Source organism: Castanea sativa, chromosome 2 (assembly GCF_040712315.1).
Source record: "Castanea sativa cultivar Marrone di Chiusa Pesio chromosome 2, ASM4071231v1".
Taxonomy (NCBI): domain Eukaryota; kingdom Viridiplantae; phylum Streptophyta; class Magnoliopsida; order Fagales; family Fagaceae; genus Castanea; species Castanea sativa.
The window spans coordinates 42034900-42058047 of NC_134014.1; the positions used below are offsets into that span (position 1 = coordinate 42034900).

At 39.4% G+C, this 23148-nt stretch overlaps 1 protein-coding gene and 1 pseudogene across 1 annotated transcript; both read left to right on the forward strand.

Annotated features, from left to right (window-relative positions):
- The first annotated feature begins 2168 nt into the window (after positions 1–2168).
- On the forward strand, positions 2169–3775 carry LOC142624701 (karrikin insensitive 2 receptor CA). Its single transcript, XM_075798412.1, has 2 exons — positions 2169–2784; positions 2934–3775. Exons 1-2 carry the CDS (start codon positions 2417–2419, stop codon positions 3376–3378), a joined length of 813 nt encoding a protein of 270 aa, XP_075654527.1. The 5' UTR covers positions 2169–2416; the 3' UTR covers positions 3379–3775.
- The window catches only part of LOC142625359 (putative esterase KAI2), a 30592-nt pseudogene continuing 10862 nt past the window's right edge, over positions 3419–23148 (forward strand).

Sequence of the window (23148 nt, forward strand, 5' to 3'; positions counted from 1 at the left end):
GCACGTGATAAAGCGAGAACCGAATGCTCTAGTAAGCTCTTTGAAAGAATCAATAGAGCTCGCCCTTAGGCCGTCAAACCATCTCATGGCCACGGCCCTAGGCTAGAAGGAAAAATCTTGCATAACAAAGTTTCATTCCCGGAATGCACCGCCATTCTCCGACCGAAATGGCTTACGTGCTCCACAGATCCGTCCGACCATTGTAAAGAGTGAAGGCCGGGCGTTGTGTGAAGCGCCGAGGCAACCTCCCTTCTTCCAATCCGCGAGCGAAGTAAGGACTCCGGAGATTTGGTGTAACGCTTGCCCATCGCGTCATTTCCCAAGCCCCTGTGGGGTAGCCTCTCGCCACGCCTCCCATGCAGATCGTCCTCCCTGAGGAGACATATTCACCCGGGGGAGTTCTCGGATCTCCTCGCCCGTAATTGTCATCCCTCGGATCCTTCCGAAGAGGGGTCGAGACCGTGAGGAGTTCCCCTTCTCCTTTCGTGACGCAAGCCTCCTCTTTAGGCCGTCAATCTCCTTCGCATGGCCCCGGCATTTCCTCTCATAAGGAACTCTGCTTCCTCCTTGCGAATGACTAGCACTTCTGATGGTGTGTGTAGTATGTACACTTCCTTCTCGGTTCTCTCCATGATCAGGATGTAAGGAGTGATCCTCACGCTGGGAGCCCACGGACTCTGCACTGCATGGTGGTTCTGATCCTACCATGATGTCCTAAACTTCCTTAAAAACTAAATTCCCACAGACGGCGCCAATTGTAAGGACACAATTCAAATTCCCAAACCACGACTGGGAGGAAATGGGCTTGAAAGGCCTTTCTTCACAATGAATTTGTAGAGGATGGGTTTGTAATCTAGATTTCAAGGATGGTTTAGACAATTACCAAAAGAACGGGCTTTGGGCCCAATGGAAGAAAACAAAGAATCGTTTGCAAAGAGTAAGACTGAGAATTCCTCCTCGGACTGTTTCCGAGGATAGTTTCTAATAGTATTTCTCAAGTTTGGAGTATTTCTCAAGTTTGGATACAAATATGGATTATCATACACTTTTTCTCTCTCAAAAAGCCTCTCTCTCCTTCGTATCCCTTCCCTTCTATTTATATCTTCCACTTTATGGTTGCAATCCCGATTTCTGATACTTGTCTCATCCATTCTTCCCTAAAACCCGCCGATTAGGGACCAAGTTCCAAGCTCTATGCTCAGTGGCCCCATCCTTCCCTCTATCACCAAATTACAGATTAATTATGTAATTTATCGATACATGGCAGCACTTTTACTTTAGACATTCCACCGCTCTTTTATCGTCCTCCACGTATACCGCGTGTCCTCGACTTAATATTCCGAGACAAATCTACTCTTCTGACGTTTGGACATTTAAATACCTTACGATCATTTTGACGTTTTCGCATTGTGGCTTTCTAAATTTGCAAAAGACTTCGTTGGACCGCCCTTCACAAATTGCTGGGCCCAATACCCCTACAACACTCATACCATTTCTTTTTTATGAAATAGTTTATAGTTTTAATTGAGTGAGATTTTTTTATTGGCTTCTATTTTGGGGCTTTCTTCGAGTCAAAGTGGGGGGAGACTTGCAAAACCCTCCTAGATTTTTTTTCTTAAAATAAATTTAATTATCACTTAAAATTTTTGAGACACACACACACACACACACACACATATATATATATATATATATATATATATATATATATATATATAAAATTTTGGGGGCTTGAGACTTTTTAAATTTTTTTACACAAGTGGACTTAATTTGGCCTTGGATCTATTCAACTTTCTTCGTTGACATATGCACTAAAAGAAATTGGGTAATTATACATTTTAAATGTATTAACTATTAATAGCAGATTAATGTTACTATCATCATTCAGCCCAAAATAAATAAATAAAAAGGGAAAAAAATATATAGATTAAAGACAATGACAGGACTCGAATAAGGGACCTGCTTGTCTCTTTCTATAAAAGAAAATCGATCTCCGTCACTGGCCAGGCCGCCAGAGTACTTTGTCATGTGGTGCAAGGTTGTTTACAAAACCTCATTAATGAAAAATGTGGGTACAAACAACCAATCAATCAACGCCAACACACAGTACATTTGTCTAGTTTCACTTCAGAGAGAGTTAAAATATCTATTCCTTCCTTTTGGTCAGCGAAGACAATAGCCACTCGATGAGATCAGATCAGTGACTTGTTAACAAAGCAAAACATATGCTCTAGCCACACCAGAAAATTTAACTTTTTTTGGTCCACTTTATCCTATCATTGCCTATATTTGCCTATATGTGGCGCTAATCATCTCTCCCTCGATCCAAGTCACGCTTTCACACTATAAAACTGTAGAGAAACCCAATAAACAAGGCAGGAATATAGAAAAATCCAAGAGATAAAAGAAAAAAAAAATGGGGATCGTTGAAGAAGCTCACAACGTGAAGGTTCTAGGAACCGGAGTTCAAAACCTTGTCCTAGCTCATGGCTTTGGTACCGACCAGTCTGTGTGGAAGCACCTTATTCCTCACCTCGTTGACAACTACCGAGTTGTTTTGTACGACAACATGGGTGCAGGTACTACCAACCCCGAGTACTTCGATTTCGAACGCTACTCAACTCTCGAGGGACACGCCTATGACTTGCTTGCCATTCTAGAAGAGCTGCAAATTGAGTCCTGCATCTTTGTGGGTCATTCAGTCTCGGCCATGATCGGTGCCATCGCTTCCATCTCTCGCCCCGATCTCTTCTCTAAGCTCGTCATGATCTCCGCCTCTCCGAGGTACGAACGTAGAAACTCTTGCGATGAGGCTAGGCTAATAATTAAGCTCGTAGCTAATAATAAATTAAACTACTTTTCTTTTCAATTAAATTGTGGTTTAAACAAGTCAATCACTTGGTTATTTGGATTTTTTTTTTTGGGTTGAGAAGGTACTTGAATGATGTGGATTACTACGGAGGATTTGAGCAAGAAGATCTGGACCAGTTATTCGAAGCGATGAGGTCAAATTACAAGGCATGGTGTTCTGGGTTCGCACCACTAGCCGTGGGCGGAGACATGGATTCAGTGGCGGTCCAAGAATTCAGCCGGACCCTGTTCAACATGAGACCAGACATAGCCTTGAGCGTAGGCCAAACTATATTCCAATGCGATATGAGACAAATACTAGGCTTGGTGACCGTGCCTTGCCACATAATACAGAGCATGAAGGACTTGGCCGTACCGGTCGTGGTGTCGGAATACTTGCATCAGAACCTTGGTGGCGAGTCAATCGTCGAAGTCATGTCATCGGACGGTCATCTTCCCCAGTTGAGCTCGCCGGACGTCGTGATTCCGGTGCTTCTCAGGCACATTCGTTTCGATATTGCTGTATGAATTATTATGATAGTTTATGTGTTTGTGTTTTTTTGGTGAAATGGGGGTGTGCAAAGTTCGTGTGATCTTCAATCACTATCGTGGCTCAGTGGTGACCCAACGCTTGTTCGCACTGGTACCCAATCGTGCGAGAGTCCCATCAGTCATCACTTCACAGAGCTCAGTAATAAACTAATAATGACTCTGGCCAGCTAATCTTATTGCAGTATTCTTGTTCTAGAAACTTTTTTTTTTTAATTTGTTATTATTATTATTTATTTTCGTACTTTCTCTTCTTTATGGGAGCTCGTCTCCCAGATTTGATCTTTGGCGTATAGTTAGAAATCCGTACGCTTTGGATTGCCTCTTTTATCCTTTGGCATGTGCTTTAATTATTAATTAAAAATATTATTCTTAATAGTATGCCTTTAAAATATGTAATTGCCTTGTGTTTATTTTGTGAATAGTTTTGTAATTTTTTGTCTTATGAATAAGTATTTCATTAATGCCAAAGAGAGAGAAACAAAAAATCCACATCAAGCTTGGAAACCAAAAAAACAAAGAAAAAAGAATTGAATAGGAACAGTGGAGATGAGATCTTATTGTCCCTTTTTTTTAACACAAAACAAGCCCTTCTTATCATTATGGGCCATAAAATTAAAGACTGCCAATCTACCTATATGAGATACGAAACGCGAAGGCTATAAACAATTACTGTAAAATTCTTCGAGTTTCACTAATTACAGGTTCAACTGACCAGTGGGGGTGGATATTGTGGATCTTTGAAGAGGGAGAGAGAGCATCTCCTTCAGAGATAACATACTCCTGCTAGAAACCCAATCCTTTGATTTACTGATGGAAGCCAACACTACTAACTCATGCCTTTTCTTCTGCTACTAATAGTATGTTACCTCACACAGTTCAGTCCTCAGTGATAACAAAATCGCGGTCGTTGTCACTGGACCACTGGTCCCAGCTATTATTGCACATGCGTTGTCTTCCCTCACTGCTGCATCAAAATTGACTTTAATGTAAGGGGTGTTGGTGGCTCCCATGTTTCATTACAAGAGTTTTTAGATTGTCTTCATAAATCTTTTTGATTCAACTTTAACGCTCCCAAATGCAGGCAGGATTGTCACAAAGTAATATGACTCAGTAAGTCTAAGATTGAATCCATACAGAAGGGATTAGCAATCCAAGAGATAATATACAATTAAAATAATATAAATTATTTGAGGAGATTTTAAAATTTGGTTGGTAAAGAAAAATTAATTTGAGGAAAACAACAATTTCTTAAAACACTAAGGTTTAGGGATCCACAAATAACACATTTATTTGTAGTTCTATTCATTTTTATTTTATAACTGAACTAGATAGATGAATCAATCAAAAACACAATAATTTAAGCACTAAAATTATCAAAGTATTGTTAAGAACATACCAATTGAAGGTTAGATTTCATTCCTTGCCTTAGCAAGGTTTTTAGCAAGTTATTACACCAAAGAAAACTCTAAAAATTGGGAAAAAAAAAATCTAAGAGAAACATAATTTTGTTCTAAGGTTGCTCTCCCTTGAATTTGATGTAAAGAGCCTTTTAAGGAGGACCAAAAAATCCTATTATAAGTAGAATTCTGGTTTGGAAAAAAAATTCCAAATTTTCATGATCCACTTAATTGACTTTTTCGATCCATTAAACTTTATAATTTGGACTTTTCATGAACTAAAGAATTGTATCCCTTTGAGTCATCTTTCCTACCCAACTTGAATCATCACAATATAACATATGAGTCAAAAGTTATGTTGAAATAATAAAACTTGCGCAGACTAGAATCCCAATCCAAGTTTGACTTGGAGTTAGTGTGAATTGCTTTTGATTGCTTACTCTAATGGAGCTCAAATTTACTTAGGTCAACCTTCTTTAAATTCATTATGGCACTTGTAAAAATATGTTCCATTAGCCTTTTTTTCACAAATTCGCTAATGCATTTTTTATAATCTTGCTAAAATTAATTCCTCTAAAACCTCATTATTGAAATTTCCAAACATTTGGCAATTTCTACTAAAAGCACTTTTCTAGCACTACTAACACATGTTATAAGAGAAATACTATGTCTATAACATTTTCACAACATATTATAAGTGATAAATTGTTATTAGTTGTTATGGGTGGGTAAAAAAGTAATTTAAATTGTAGATTCAAATTAAAAACAATAACAACTTATTACCTATAATTTTTTGTGCAAATATTATAAATGTAATACTTCCCCATCTTATAAACCCATAACTCTAAAGTATTATTTACCATAATTTTCTTAACACTTAGAGGTTATTTAGTAGAATTATTTGTATTTTTTAAAAATACGTATGAATAAAAAAATATACAACATTATTTAAAATTAAAAATATATATTTAAATACATGGATCAAATATACACTTAACATTGCTATAAGAGCTTTTACCGTTAAAGCTCTACTTCCTAGAATAATGCAAAAGGAATATTTACAGATAGTAAATTTTGTTTGGTAGGTTTGCATTTGGGAATTGGGATTTCAAAGTTCCACTAAGATTTTACTTGTCTCAATATAAAATGTTTTCTTTCAAAAAAAGAAAAGAAAAGGACTGGGGTAAGCACAGTGCTATGACAACGCCATTTCGCTGGCTAGGTAATCATATATGCTTCAAACTTATCACAACACTATTTTGCTGGTTGTCATAAATCACCAGTACCAACACGTTTTAAAGAAATTCGTTTTTTTTTTTTATATAAAAAAAAAGGATTACTCCTTAAGCCTTGAGCATTCATTACAAAGATGTTTAAAAATATAACTTTTAACAACTTAATAAATTATTTTAATAACTTATTTTTAAATACACTCAATATTGAAGATTTTATTTAACACATATGTAGGGATTGGATTTAGTTCCTGAGCCCAAATAACTAGAAGACTCAGGCCCAAATAGCCCAATACAATAAATTTGTAAAAAGTGGGCTATAAAATTAGGTTTCTATGAGTTAGATAACATTCACTATGGGCCAAAAATAACAAGGAAGTAAGGAAAAACAGAAGGCAACCATAATATTGTAGAAGAAAATTCTTCTTGGCCAAGTCCGAGGAGATTGGTTCTTGAATATATCACTATGGGACTTGTTTACAGTTTCAGTTCTTTACACTACAGTGTTTTTCTCTGCTATTTTTTCGATCCACCCTCTCTGGGGGACCTTTTGTCCTATATAGACTCTTTTAGATGATCTAGGTCTTCCATTTGTTGATCATGCAGGCCACCACTCAAGTGTTAGTCTCATTAGGCACCTTCCCAGGACCCTTGTGAGATGCGGCAATCAAGGTAGCACTGTTCAAGAGTCTTCTCCACATAAATGCGACCAAAAAGTTTGATGGAATACATTAAATGGGGTGGCAGCCACCATCTCCTCAGCATGTTAAGGCCAACCCTCACTCCTAGCCTATTTCTCTACAGTATGTCCTCCTCTGGTGGCATACCGCTGACGTGGCCTCCCATCCGAGGATGGGATCTCCTCGGAATTGCCCTTGCCTCCTCGACATATGGCACGACACGTCACATGGCAATGCTACTTTACCAAACTGCTGCACCCCACAACATAATATATTAAAATAATATAAAAAAACATAATAAAATAATCAATCAACACAACAAACAACAGTCCCAACTAACAGTCACAACCACACCTATCAACCTATAGCCACCGAATCAACCCACATAGCTACCGAATCAACTCAATGATCCGGTGAGTGATCCATACCACATCACCTCCGCTAAAAACAAAAACTATCCAACCCACAACTACCACAAATCACAAACCTGTGATTCCGACGGGAGAATACTGACGTTCTCGTCGTCCCAAGAGGCCCACTTCCTCATCCATGACAGGATCCTTGAGAGCTCCGACAAGTTCATCTCCAGTGCCCACAAGGAAGGTTTTGAGATGGTGATGGGTGGGAAGGAGAGAGTGGCGATGAGACTTGTTGTGTTGAGAATGCATGTGGGTTGTTTGTTGGGAAAAGGAGGGAGAGAAGAGAGAAGGGAAAGAGAAGAGAAAAAAGAGAAGTGAGAGTGGAGAGATCACTACACACATAGAGAGAAAGAAATAAATAAATTTATAGAAAATAATGTAGCAACTTGCTGTAGTAAGTTGTTACTAGTAGCAACTTATTATAGCAACTTGCTAAAAGTTTTTAAGTTTAACAACATTGATAAAGGCCTTTTTTGGTGTTTGACCTGTCGAAATAACTTTTAAGTTATTTTGACACCTTCAATGTGAATACTCTTATAACTTTAAGTATTATACTTTCTTTATATATATATATATATATATATATATATATATATATATATATATATATAAAAGTATTATAGGTTCACATTTATAAAATGTGAAAATTAGAATTTCTATTTTTTCTTTGATTTTCAAGAACATTAATATTGAACTTAGTTTCTAGAGCGAACGTCATAGGTTAAAATTCTCTCTAAAAAAAAACTTAGTCTCTTCATGTTTATGTCAATTATCAAATGCAATTCCTCACTTTATAATAATGAGTTAATCTGATCTTGAACGATGTCGTTTAAACTTTTTTTTTAATTAAAAATCGTAATGTATATGTCATTTAATTGTTTTGTTTGTTTGATGAGTGTTTTTTTTTTAAGAATGAAATTAGAAAAAATTTTAATGGCATCATTTGCTAATAGATTTGAATGGTGGGACTAATTTAAATTATCTATATATATAATAAAAGGTAAAGCAGAGAGAAATTCAATTAAATGTCAAATTAGAATTTAATTAGAGTCTAAATTTGCGCCATGTGTCTTATCTAATCTAAATTTTAGAATTTTGTGCCAAGTGAATTAATTTATTGTAAAAATTGAATTTCAATTACAGTTTAATTTTGCCCTACGTGTCCTATCTAATCTAAATTTTTAAATTTTTGTGCAAAATTAGTTAAATTTAGTATAGAAAATGAGGAGTATAATATAATTAACCATAAAAAACATAATCATATAACTAAAAAAAATCAAATTTATAAGTCATCTATATATATATATATATATATATATTAATAGGTAAAGTTTAGAGAAAATTGAATTAGAATATGAAATTATAATCCAATTTTGCGTCATGTGTCTAAATTTATGCGGGAATTACACCATAATCATCCACTTAATCTTGTGCCATATGTCTACTTAAGTTTTAATCTTTGTGTTAAGTGAGTTAATGTGTGAAAAATATTAAGAATCTAATATTAATGAACTATAAAATTAAAAACAAAAATCACATATACTCAATAAAAATTACCAAATGTATCTTAAAAAATAAATAAAATAAAAATCACCACATAACAAAAATCACCACATGTTCTATCTTATTAAAAATTAGAAAAAAAATTATCATAAGTAATATTAATTTTAGGTAAGAATTTTAATATGTGACTAATTATGTTTACTTAAAAAAATAATTTGACTAATTATATATATTTTATGATAAAAATTGTGTTTAATTTTAAATGTATCTATATGTATGCATGAATACATGTGTAAGGACACAATTCAAATTCCCAAACTCTGACTGGTGGGAGATGGGCTTGAAAGGCCTTTCTTTACAATAAATTTGTAGAGGATGGGTTTGTAATCTAGATTTCAAGGATGGTTTAGACAATCAGGGAAAGGATGGGCTTTGGGCCCAATGGGACAAATTAAAGAGTTGTTTGCAAAAGTAAGACAGCGAATTCCTCCTCGGACGAAATCTGAGGATAGTTTATAATAGTATTTCTTTGAGTTTGGATACAAAGGTTGATTATCATCTACTATTGGCTCTCTCTCTTCTACTCCAAAAGTCCTCTCCTTTTCTCATATGTCTTCTCTTCTATTTATACTCATTTCCTTCTCTTCATCATCTTCCACTTTTTGGTTGCAATCCTCATTCCGGATACTTGTCCCATCCATTCTTCCCTAAAGCCCGCTGGGATTAGGGACCAAGTTCCAAGCTCCATGCTCAGGTCCCATCCTTCCATCTATACAGTCAGCGTATCAATTACAGAGCTTTTAATGTATGGGCGGTGGTAGCAGCTTTACTTTAGACATTCCACCGCTCTTTCTATTGTCTTCCACGTGTACTGTGTATTTCCATAATCGTAGGATTCTTTATAATATAACCCGGGGACACTAAACTTCTCTTCCTATGTCCTCGGCCTAATAATCCGAGGACAAATCTACTCCTCGGACGTATTTGGACATTTAGATACTCCACAATCATTTTGATGTCTTCAGATTTGGGTTTCCAGCCCAAAAGACTTCGTTGGGCCATCCTTCATAAATTACTGGGCCCAATACCCCTACAATAGCCCCTCGAGATTCTTTATTTTTTAACCTCGGGAGAAAAATAGAATCTCGACTTAAAAGACCTTTTTAACTTGCAGAATCTTGGCAATATTGCTGACGTAAATAACTTCTGAATTACCCATCGCGTGTTCCCGATGCTTCGGTATGCGAAACGCCCCCGAATTAATTGTTGGCGCCTCTATTTCTCGCACGTTTCAATGATGTGACACATATCCAACGGTCGAGAGCGATTCCTGTGTTGAGGCGGGAATTCGCCCGCTTCAAAACACCTTTTGATATATAAATACTAACTTTCTTCAAAATGCTTCACACTACAGTAACCTCATAACGTACCTGCCACACTTTCCATCTTCCCATACTTTCTCTTTCTATCAAGTACCCTGTCCGAGGTGACCGTGCTTTCTTCTTTTTCAAAAGTAAGTTCTTCAATACTCTTTTCCCTCCTTATTAGCTTTTTGTTTCTTTTGTTTCTTTTCCTTCTCATCTTCTCTTTTTCTCTGTATCTTTCATCCTCGGCGTAGTTCTTTGTTAGTTTTCTTCACACCCCCTTTTTTCAAAGATGGGTAGATTTACGTCCCTGGTGGATTCAAACGAAAAGATAGAGCAGTTTAAGGTTAAGTACAAAATCCCTTCGGATGTATCTATTAGGTACTGCAACGAGGAAGAATATTATACAAAAAGGAAAACGGGGGAAGTTGTAATCCCGATGATTGCGTTCATCGAAGGGGGAATGAAAATCCCCATGGGAACCGTGACTAGGGATTATTTTAGGGCTTTTAGATTAGCTCCCACCCAGTGCGCCCCAAATGTCTTTAGGATCCTAGGTTCTATAGATGCCTTAAATGAGAAGATGAACCTCAGGCTCACTTACCATGACGTGAACTGGGTTTATAACCTCCATTACCTAAGCAAAAAAGACGAATATTACCTAAAATCTAGATACCCAGAAGTTAGGCTAATTCAATGCCTGCCTGAATCAAATAAGGGCCTAAAAAACGACTTCCTGATCGTATCAGGGAATTGGCACGACGGCCTCCCCTGCCCGACAAGGGAAGGGACTCCAGGTGAAGTTTCTTTTACATACTATTATCCTTTGTCTTTTTACTTATTCTTACCCTCTTTTACTTGGATAACTCTACAGATCCACACGCCGCGGATCGTCATCCTAATCTTGTTGATTTCGGACGGTTGGATAGGATCCTACAAGCTGAGGTTTTCATGCATACTGACGGCCAACTCCGAGCGGCTCATCTGATCCTCGGCTACACTCCGATATCCAAAGCCTTTCAGGCGCCGAAATGCGTGATCAAAGCCCACGATCCTCGTCTTCCTCGGATTAGCGTTGCCGTTGAAGGTTTCTTGCTACCGGAGGGGACTATCATTCCTCAAGGCACTTTGGTCACCCAACCAATCCAACCACCATAATTCGTTCCAGTTGGGATTCCCACAGTCCCTTTCTCCACACAATCAACCTCTGGTGAAGCTGCGTCTTCCTACCCTACCGTAAAGGAAGAAGAAGAAGAAATACTTGAGGTATCAGATTCCGAGGACGAGTTTGAGGTTTTTAATCAACCCTACTCTCCTGAAGATTCAACTCCCATCCTCGGCACCTCTACACAAATCTCAAAGGCTACTACTCAAGAACCTGACAACATGGGCATTCAACGTAAGATTAAGCCCAGCCTAAAAGATTTACTCGAGGGCGCTGACAAGGGCCCTAGAGTCCAAGAACCTCCTAAAGAGGTACGCCCTTGGACTCAAGAAAAGGGTGCTGACAAAGGCCCTGAAACTAGGCTTCCTCCTCCTCCCCCATCCTCCCAAACTCAACGCACCAACATAGCTGATCTCAAAAGAAAAAGGGTGGAAAGCAGGCCCGCACCATGCAGACTAGGTCGGAAAGAAGAACCGAACAACAGGTGGCCGTGCATGCCCCTATATGGCTTCCTGACATGTCCATGGACGACGAGGCCATCACCGTGGACGCGTCCATTAGAAATTCCGATGAAGGGACAGCTGCATGCGTCGCAGATGCATTGGAGCAGGCGATGTTACTCCCCGAGGACATGGTTGAGCTTAGAAAGAAAAGGGACCACACCGTTTTCATGACTTTGAAGAAGGAGCTTGCAATGGTGAGTTTTTTCCTCTAAAACCTTGGCTATTATTTTTATTACATATATATATATATATATGTCTAAGTTTTATATGTTTTGCTCATAGGCCGTTCAATCTGCCCATAGGGCAGAAGAGATTGCCATCAGCTCCTACAAATCTCTGAGGGCCGAGGAATCCAGGCATGAAGCCGCCCAAAAGATCTCGGACCTTCACAAGAAGAAACTGCAGGAGGTCACAGCAAAGTTGGCTAAGGCAGAGAGTGATAAGGCAGGCTTAGAGGCTGATCTGAAAACAACGACTAAACAGGCCAAGGATCAGCGCCTAATGCTCCGTCAAGCCGACGATAACCTCTTAGCAGCACGAAGGCTCGTAGAGGATCTCAAGAAAGATCTGAACGAGTCTGAGATGGCCAAAGAGGAGGCCATAAAGGGCAAAGAGGAAGCCCTTGAGGAGAAGAAAAAGGCCAAGAAAGCAAAAGAAGAGGCCGAGATCTCAAGGGACCAAGCCGAACAAGACGGTTATGATATAGGTGTGAAGGAGGTCACCGAAACTTTCAAGGCTCAGGTTCCCGAGGTATGTAGGCATTACTGCCTCCAAGTGTGGAATGAGGCACTTTCCCAAGCTGGGGTTGATGCCTCTTCCACTCTTTGGAAAGCAGAGAGTGTCTACTATCCTCCTGCAATTCGAGCTTCTACCATTCCTGAAGCTGCCCAAGAAGCTGCCCAGGGATCATCTGAGGATAAGGGGGGTGACTTGGCTGAAGACTCAACTCTTCCTGAAGATGCTCCTAAACAAGTTGATCCAGCACAAGAAAAGGCACTTGAAGACGTACAGCCCTCAAGTGACCTTCAGGAATCTTCAAAGGATGAGTTGGGTGACCAAGCTAATCCAATAACTTTGATAGATGATCCTAAAGGCAAAGGAATTGTCGTTGAGTCCTCGGTTCAGCTTCCATCTCCTCAAGACCCCAAAGGCCCTCTGAAGATTAAGCTGAAATAGTGACTGCTTGTTGTCTTTCCTTTCTTTATTTTTATTTTATTTTATCTCTAAGTGTAATATCTAAGTGTAATCGCAAAAGTACTATTGGAATCTAATATAAGCATGAATGTTGTTTTCCTTGTTTAGATGATTCTTACTTTTTTGCTTTATTTTGATCATATTGTTCAAAAAGTACCATCTTTTTGCTCTTTACCAAAGTTAATAGCAATAACCTGAATTGAAATTGATACTCCAGGAAGGTTTAATTATGCCGGGAACTGCATTAAGTGATGCATTTAAGTAATTGATTCTTCATTTTGGATCTCTAGTTGAACTATGTAAAAATAAGGCATATGGTCTTTTAACTTAGGTATGCAAAGATTTGATGTTTTGACAAAAAAGAAAAGAAATGTTAATTCTTCCCAAGTAAATGATCCGAGGACCAGGCCTAAATTAGGTTTTGTTTAACACTTGGTAAAGAATATCAATTTAGACGAGGTATGTGGTTCGAGGATCCAGGCATACCAAGTTTCAGCTTGATACTTAGACGAACACATTGAAAGGTTAATTTTCCCCAAGTAGATGATCCGAGGACCAGACGTAACTTAGGTTCTATTTAACACTTAGTAAAGAATATCAATTTAGACGAGGTATGTGGTCCGAGGATCCAGGCATACCAAGTTTCAGCTTGATACTTAGACGAACACATTGAAAGGTTAATTTTCCCCAAGTAGATGATCCGAGGACCAGACGTAACTTAGGTTCTGTTTAACACTTAGTAAAGAATATCAATTTAGACGAGGTATGTGGTCCGAGGATCCAGGCATACCAAGTTTCAGCTTGATACTTAGACGAACACGTTGAAAGGTTAATTTTCCCCAAGTAGATGATCCGAGGACCAGACGTAACTTAGGTTCTGTTTAACACTTAGTAAAGAATATCAATTTAGACGAGGTATGTGGTCCGAGGATCCAGGCATACCAAGTTTCAGCTTGATACTTAGACGAACACATTGAAAGGTTAATTTTCCCCAAGTAGATGATCCGAGGACCAGACGTAACTTAGGTTCTGTTTAACACTTAGTAAAGAATATCAATTTAGACGAGGTATGTGGTCCGAGGATCCAGGCATACCAAGTTTCAGCTTGATACTTAGACGAACACATTGAAAGGTTAATTTTCCCCAAGTAGATGATCCGAGGACCGTACGTAACTTAGGTTCTGTTTAACACTTAGTAAAGAATATCAATTTAGACGAGGTATGTGGTCCGAGGATCCAGGCATACCAAGTTTCAGCTTGATACTTAGACGAACACATTGAAAGGTTAATTTTCCCCAAGTAGATGATCCGAAGACCAGACGTAACTTAGGTTCTGTTTAACACTTAGTAAAGAATATCAATTTAGACGAGGTATGTGGTCCGAGGATCCAGGCATACCAAGTTTCAGCTTGATACTTAGACGAACACATTGAAAGGTTAATTTTCCCCAAGTAGATGATCCGAGGACCAGACGTAACTTAGGTTTTGTTTAACGCTTAGTAAAGAATATCAATTTAGACGAGGTATGTGGTCCAAGGATCCAGGCATACCAAGTTTCAGCTTGATACTTAGACGAACACATTGAAAGGTTAATTTTCCCCAAGTAGATGATCCGAGGACCAGACGTAACTTAGGTTCTGTTTAACACTTTGGTAAAGAATATCAATTTAGACGAACGAAGATAATGAACGTAATGCAGTTTACAACAAAAAACGGCCGAAGTGCCTTATTTAGTAATAGTACCTTCGTAGATTATTTACATTCCAGGGACGTTGTACAACACGTTCGTCCAAATCTTCCAGATTGTAGGCCCCTATTCCTGCGACCGAAGTAATACGATAAGGTCCTTCCCAGTTGGGCCCCAATTTTCCCCACGCAGGATTCTTCGTCGTGCCCAAAACTTTCCTTAATACTAAGTCACCAGGTCCAAGAGGTCGAAGTTTCACATGAGAATCATACCCCTGCTTGAGCTTATGTTGATAATAAGCTAGTTGAACCATGACGTTTTCTCGTCGTTCTTCAACTAAGTCTAAGTTCCTCATTAATAGGTCATCATTGCTATCTGGAATGAAGGAGCTTTTCTTCAGGGTTGGGAACCCAGTTTCTAAGGGTATTACTGCCTCGGCTCCATAAGTCATGGCGAAGGGTGTTTCACCTGTGGATCTTCGTGGTGTAGTTCGATACGTCCACAAGACATGTGGCAGTTCTTCCACCCACCTCCCCTTGGCGTCACCCAACCTCTTTTTGAGTCCGCTCACTATTACTTTGTTGACAGCCTCGGCTTGCCCATTTCCTTGGGGATAAGCCGGAGTGGAATATCTATTCGTGATGCCCAGATCACAGCAGTATTTCCGAAAGGCTTTGCTATCAAATTGTAAACCATTATCTGAAATGAGAGTATGAGGGATGCCGAACCTGGTAACGATATTCTTCCATACAAACTTTTTTGCTTCCATGTCTCTGATATTTGATAATGGCTCGGCTTCAACCCATTTGGTGAAATAATCTGTTCCCACGAGGAGCCACCGTCTGTTTCCTGTTGCTTTGGGGAAGGGTCCAACAATGTCCAAGCCCCATTGAGCGAAAGGCCATGGACTAGATAGAGGATTCAGGACTCCCCCTGGTTGATGTATATTTGGAGCGAACCTTTGACATTGGTCACACTTCTTTGCATAATCTTGCGCCTCTCTCTGCATATTTGGCCACCAATAGCCCTGAGTAAGGGCTCTGTGAGCTAAAGACCTTCCCCCTGTGTGACTTCCGCAAATCCCTTCGTGTAACTCTTCCAAAAGTAGCTCCGTTGCCTCGGGGTGCATGCATAACAAATATGGTCCCGAAAAGGAACGTTTGTACAATTTCTGGTCCTCGGATAGCCAGAAACGAGTGGCTTTCCTGCGAACTTTATCTGCTTCAGCTTTCTCTCCAGGCAGGATGTCATTTCTGAGAAATGTTACTATTTGATCCATCCAACTAGGCCCTGTCCTAATTTGAAGAATTTGAGTGGATAACTCGTGGTAGACTTTGTGCCGAGGACGTTGCGAGCGTGGCTAATGAGTCGGCATGGGTATTGCCACATCTGGATACATGCAATAGTAAAAAAGACTCAAATTTAGATTGCATATACCTGACCTAGGTTAGGTATTCTCGCATTCTGGAATTCCTTGCTTCTAGCTTCCCTTCTACTTGGCCTATCACAAATAGTGAATCCGAGAACATTTGCACCATCTTTCCTCCCATTTTATGAATCATGCTCATCCCTGCGAGGACGGCCTCATATTCTGCTTCGTTGTTGGTGGCCAAGAATCCTAATCTCAAAGATTTCTCAAAAGTAATTCCCTCTAGGGATATCAAAACTAGTCCTATACCCGATCCCCTCTGATTTGCTGCTCCATCAACATGGACTTTCCATAATGGAGGCCCTTCACACGAAATCATGCCTACTGACTTTTTACCCATGCCTTCTTCATAGTCTTCTAACGAAGGCTCAGCAAATTCCGCCACAAGGTCCGCGATAACCTATCCCTTTATAGAGGTGCGAGGCATATACTTGATATCGAAAGCTCCTAGGACAGTTCCCCATTTGGCAATTCTTCCCATATAATCTGCACTTCGCAGAATTGATTTAAGAGGGAGTTGTGTAAGAACAACAACCGTATGAGACTGGAAGTAATGGGGAAGTCTTCGTGTAGCATGTACCACCGCCAAGATAGCTTTCTCCAGTGGCAAATAACTTAGCTCGGCCTCATGCAGAGATTTGCTTACATAATAAACCGGTCTCTGGATGTTATTGTCATCTCAGATAAGAACCAAACTAACTGCATGGTTAGCCACTGCAATATATGCAAACAGAATTTCATCAACTTCTAGTCGAGACATAACTGGCGGTCGCGAGAGATATTCTTTTAGCTGTTGAAAAGCCACCGCGCACTCCTCGGTCCATTCAAAACCCTTCCATTTATTCAATAATTGAAAGAAAGTTCTGCATCTGTCCGCGGACCGAGATATAAATCGGTTGAGAGCAGCAGTCATACCTATTAGCCTTTGCACTTCTTTAGGATTCCGAGGTGGGTGTAAGCTGTTTATTGCCTTAACCTGAGCAGGATTCACTTCAATTCCCTGGTGAGTCACCATATATCCTAGAAACTTGCCCGATCCCACACCAAAAGAGCATTTAGAGGCGTTGAGCCGCAATTTATACTCTCTTAGCATCTGAAAAGTGTTGCTCAGATCTTCCAGATGTGCAGAAACTTCTTTACTCTTTACCACCATATCATCCACGTATACCTCAATAGTTTTACCTAGCTGTGCCTCAAACATTCTCGTCATCATCCTTTGGTAGGTAGCCCCTGCGTTTTTCAAACCAAAGGGCATTACCTTATAATGATAATTTCCTGTAGGAGTGACGAATGCAGTCTTCTCTTGGTCCTCAACGGCTAAAGGTATCTGGTGATAACCTTGGAAAGCATCAAGAAAACTCATCCGAGGATGTCCAACAGTAGCGTCAACCAATTGATCAATCCAAGGCATTGGGAATGAGTCCTTCGGGCAAGCTTTGTTTAAATCTGTGAAGTCTACACAAACTCTCCACTTCCCATTCTTCTTTTTCACCACCATCGTATGGGCTAACCATTCAGGATAAAACACTTCTTTGATAGCACATGCCTTCTTGAGTTTGAGCACTTCCTCTTTTACGGCTTCGGAATGTTCTTTGGAGGATCTCCGAGGTGGTTGCCTCCTCGGTACTACAGTTGGACTGATGTTTAAATGATGACATATGAAGCTTGGGTCAACCCCAGGGGCCTCATACGCGTTCCAAGCAAATACATCCATATTTTTCCTTAAAAATAAAATCAGCTCCGTCTTCTCTTCCTGTGGCAATTGAACTCCAACCTGGAAGAACTTCTCAGGGTCATTGTCTATAAGAATTTTCTCCAATTCTTCGCATACCGCTTCATCTACGTCGGCTGCGGCAAGAGACTTTGATTGCTATGCTTCTCCGTTAGCCGAGGCTGAGGAGTCCGGTTCCGGTCGACGCACCGTGACACACCGCTCGAGCCAGCGATTGACTCCCAAGTAACTCCACCACCTGGTCCCCGAATGAAATTTGACTTTGACATGCAAGGTTGAAATTTGACTTTGACTAACGCATGCGGCCAAGGCCTTGCTACAATAGCCGTATAGGGAGAATAAGCATCGAGTACGATGAAATCTACGTCTACCACCGACTCGATTGCAGAGAGCGCACTAATTTGTCCCTTCGGAACGCACTCTCCCTTCGAAGCTTATCAAGGGTGAGTCATATGCCATCAGATCTTCAACCCTTAAATTCAAGCCTCTAAATAGGTCAGGGTACATGATATCCGCGCCACTGCCTTGATCAACCATTACCCTATTTACATCATAGTTCCATATTCTGAGGGTTACCACTAAGGCATCATCATAAGGCTGGATGGTCCCCATCTTGTCCTCTTCAGAGAAACTTAGGACTGGCAGGGTACTTGCCTTAATCCTCTTCGGCTGATCCCGTGACTCTTCGGCTAATGTTTGAGCTATCGACATTACCCCGAAAGGAGCCGAGCCAGTCCTTCCAGGTGCTGCAAAAATGACATTGATAGTACCTAGAGGAGGTCTCGACGAAGGGTCGTCGTGGTTTGCCACTCCTGATTGGTTTCCCCGCCCATTGGGTTGGTACAGGAACTGCTTCATCTTTCCCTCCTTAACCAATTGTTCCAAATGATTCCACAAAGTGCGACAATCCTCGGTGGTATGACCCCTCTCCTGGTGATAATGGCAATGGAGATTTTGGTTGCGTCTCAAAGGGTCCCCTGCCATTTTATTTGGCCATTTGAAAAAAGGCTCATGCCTTATTTTTCTCCAACAGCCGTTGCACCGGCTCCACGAAGACGGTGTTGACCACTTGTGGGGGTATGTGACCGGCCACTGCCCGGAAAAATCCCGCGCGGGCCTATTGTTGTTGTATCTCGTCCGGAGCCGAAATCCCTCATTTCTTGTGGGATAACCTTCGCCTTGCTTTTTCCCTGCTGCTGATCTTCCTCAACCCTTTTGTACTCGTCGATGCGATCCATCAGTCGACGTACGCTTCTGACAGGTTTCTTTGTTAAGGACTTCCTCAAGTCATGCTCTGTTGGTAGGCCGACCTTGAAGGTCCTTATTGCTACATCATCAAAGTCTCCGTCAATTTCGTTGAACATTTCCCAATACCTGTCAGAATACGTTTTCAGGGTTTCCCCCTCCCTCATAACCATGGATAGTAAAGAATCTAATGGACAAGGAACTCTACTGCACGTGATAAAGCGAGAACCAAATGCTCTAGTTAGCTCTTTGAAAGAATCAATGGAGCCTGCCCTTAAGCCGTCAAACCATCTCATGGCCACGGGTCCCAGGCTAGAAGGAAAAATCTTGCATAATAAAGTTTCATTCCTGGAATGCCTTTGCCATTCTGCGGCCGAAATGGCTTACGTGCTCCACGGGATCCGTCCGACCATTGTAAAGAGTGAAGGCCGGTTGTGTGAAGCGCCGAGGTAACCTCCCTTTTCCAATCCGCGCGTGAAGGGTGACTGGAGATTTGGTGTAACGCTCTTCCCATTGCGTCATTTCCTAAGCCCCTGGGGGGTAGTCTCGCCACGCCTCCCATGCAGATTGTCTTCTTCGAAAGAGAAATATTCACCTGGGGGAGTTCTGGATCTCTGCCCGTAATTGTCATCCTCGGATCCCTCCGAAGAGGGGTCAGAGACCGGAGGAGTTCTCCTTCGCCTTTCGTGACGCAATCTCCTCTTTAGGCCGTCAATCTCCTTCTGCATGGCCCTGGCATTTCTTTCATAAGGAACTCTGCTTCCTCCTTGCGAATGACTTTCACTTCTGATGGTGTGTGTAGTATGTACACTTCCTTCTCGGTTCTCTCCGTGTTCAGGATGCAAGGAGTGATCCTCACGCTGGGAGCCCACGGACTCCGCGCTGTGTTGTGGTCCTGATCCTACCATTATGTCCTAAACTTCCTTAAAGACTAAATTCCCACAGACGGCGCCAATTGTAAGGACACAATTCAAATTCCCAAACTTTGACTGGTGGGAGATGGGCTTGAAAGGCCTTTCTTTACAATAAATTTGTAGAGGATGGGTTTGTAATCTAGATTTCAAGGATGGTTTAAACAATCAGGGAAAGGATGGGCTTTGGGCCCAATGGGACAAATTAAAGAGTTGTTTGCAAAAGTAAGACAGCGAATTCCTCCTCGGACGAAATCCGAGGATAGTTTATAATAGTATTTCTTTGAGTTTGGATACAAAGGTTAATTATCATCTACTATTGGCTCTCTCTCTTCTACTCCAAAAGTCCTCTCCTTTTCTCATATGTCTTCCCTTCTATTTATACTCATTTCCTTCTCTTCATCATCTTCCACTTTTTGGTTGCAATCCTCATTCCGGATACTTGTCCCATTCATTCTTCCCTAAAGCCCGCTGGGATTAGGGACCAAGTTCCAAGCTCCATGCTCAGGTCCCATCCTTCCATCTATACGATCCGCCGTATCAATTACGAGCTTTTAATGTATGGGCGGTGGTAGCAGCTTTACTTTAGACATTCCACCGCTCTTTCTATTGTCTTCCTCGTGTACTGTGTATTCCCATAATCGTAGGATTCTTTATAATATAACCCGGGGACACTAAACTTCTCTTCCTATGTCCTCGGCCTAATAATCCGAGGACAAATCTACTCCTCGGACGTATTTGGACATTTAGATACTCCACAATCATTTTGATGTCTTCGGATTTGGGTTTCCAGCCCAAAAGACTTCGTTGGGCCATCCTTCATAAATTACTGGGCCCAATACCCCTACAACATGTGTTACATGCTTTTAAAAAAAAATTGACCAATTATTTATATTTTTATAATAGAAATTTTGTTTAATTTTGAATGTATCCATGCGTTTGCATGGAGTTACATGCTAGTTTTGATAAAATTAGAGATTAACTTAAAAAAATCAAATCTTAAATAAAAGTAAAGAGATTAAATTTAATTTTCGAAAAAAGAAATGGCAAGAAATATAATTCTCATTTAAGTGTGGAGTAATTAAAGTTTTTGTTTTTTTTTTTTTAAATACTAAGTATTTTTAACATACACACAAGGAGAGGGGAAAAGGTCTTTTTTTTTTTATACAGAGAGAAGAAGGTCTTAAAGAAACTAATAGTTGTGTATATCCAAAATGGTCTAACTCTTGGAGACACAACATAAACCTTAAATCCCTTTAACTCACTCATTTTTTAATGTGGAATTAAGTTACTGTTTTTTCTTTTAAGAATACTAAGGGGGTGTTTGACAAGTATGTTTAAATACATTTCCACACATTTTAAACAACATTACAAACATTTTCACACATTTGTTCACCCACACGTATATCAAAAACACCTAAACAACATAACTTAAATTACTTTCCCAAACACCCCCTAAGTATTTTTAACACAGACAGGAGTAATTAAAATATTTGATTTGCAAGTGTAGCTTGCTGTATCATTTTGTGGGAGAAGCTCACAAAGTGAGGGTTATAGGTTTAGGGAAGCAAATAATAGTACTAGGCCATGGGTTTGGCACAGATCAGTCAGTGTGGAAGTACCTTGTGCCTCATCTCCTTGATGAATACCGTGTCATCCTCTACGATAATATGGGGGCGGGTACTACAAACCCTGATTTATTTGATTTTGAAAGGTACTCCACGCTTGAGGGTTTTGCTTATGATTTGCTTGCAATTTTAGAAGAGCTACAAGTTGATTCCTGCATCTTTGTTGGCCATTCAGTCTCAGCCCTCAGGCACTCATCACCTCTGTCATGCGACCTGATCTATTCTCCAAGATTGTCATGCTCTTCCCCACCCCAAGGTACGCACATGCATCGTAGTTATATATAAATTGTGGGTTTTAATTCTCTTCTTGTCGAATAAGAGATCTAGGTACATTAAAAATCATTGGTGTATTGGTCTGATATATAATAAAAAGTAAGTGGACTGCGAATATTATAGGTTGAAATTCTATCTCAAAAAAAAATTATAAATAAATACATATTTGATCTTTTTTTTTCACTTAGTAGTAATTATATATATATATATATATATATATATATATATATATATATATATATATATATATATATATATATAACCGAAGTCTCTGACACTCTCACAATTTTTCACGTCAGCACAATATTTAAATAAAATTATTATTTTAGTTATTATTATTATTATAACCAAAGCCTCTGAGACTCTTACAAATTTTCACATCAGCACAATATTTGAATAAAATTATTTTTTTAATTTAAACTTAACTAGCTAGGAATGAAACTCTATTTCTTTAATAAGTCCAACTTAAACTTAAACTCAAACTCATCATTATTATTTTTTTTCAAAATGAAATTATTTTTGTTTAATTAAAATTTAATAAGGAGTGAAACTCTATCTCTCTAACAAGTCCAACTTAAATTCAAACTCAAACTCATCATTATCATTTTTTTTTCAAAATAAAATTATTTTTATTTAATCAAAACTTAAAAATGAGTGAAACTCTATCTCTTTAGCAAGTCCAACTTAAACTCAAGCTCAAACGTTGATACTCAAAAAAAAAAAAAAAAAACTAATGTTGATAATTGTGGGTAGGGGTGTCAATGTTCGACCCAACCTGTGAACACGACAAGAACCCAACACGGGTTTTTTTGGGTTAGGGTTGGGCCTTAATGGGTTTTGGTCATAAATGGGTCGACCCGAAAGTGACACGATAAGAAACATGTCATAACGGATCAACCCACGTAACCCGCAATAGACACGTTTGACACACCAATTTATTTGTGTCAACTTGACATGACTCATTTAATACAACCTGTTTAACTCTTATAACAAATAAATATTCATCTTATTTTAGATTTATCAAATACATTTTATATTCAACATATATTTTAAATTTAAAAAGAAAAATGAGTAATTATAAAAATTTACAAGGGATATAATTGAAAATTGAAACTTTACAAACCCTAGATCTCTAAACCCTACAAACCCTAAATCTCTAAACCTTCTTATAAATATCTAATTTTTTTATAAAAAAATCCAGCCGTACTACTCTTCTCATGACCAATTCTCAAACTCAAAGCATCAACTCTCTCTCTCTCTCTCTCTCTCTCTCTCTCTCTCTCTCTCTCTAATGTGTTTATTTTTTCTGCATAATGTTTTTGTACAATAAACTTTGAACCCATGTGCCTTGTGTTTTTCTTGATTGCATGATATGACCCACTTG

Coding starts and splice junctions, on each gene's coding strand:
- LOC142624701 (XM_075798412.1), top strand. CDS start 2,417: ATGGGGATCGTTGAAGAAGCTCACAACGTGAAGGTTCTAGGAACCGGA. Junction 2,785..2,933: donor ATGATCTCCGCCTCTCCGAG/GTACGAACGTAG, acceptor TGGGTTGAGAAG/GTACTTGAATGATGTGGATT.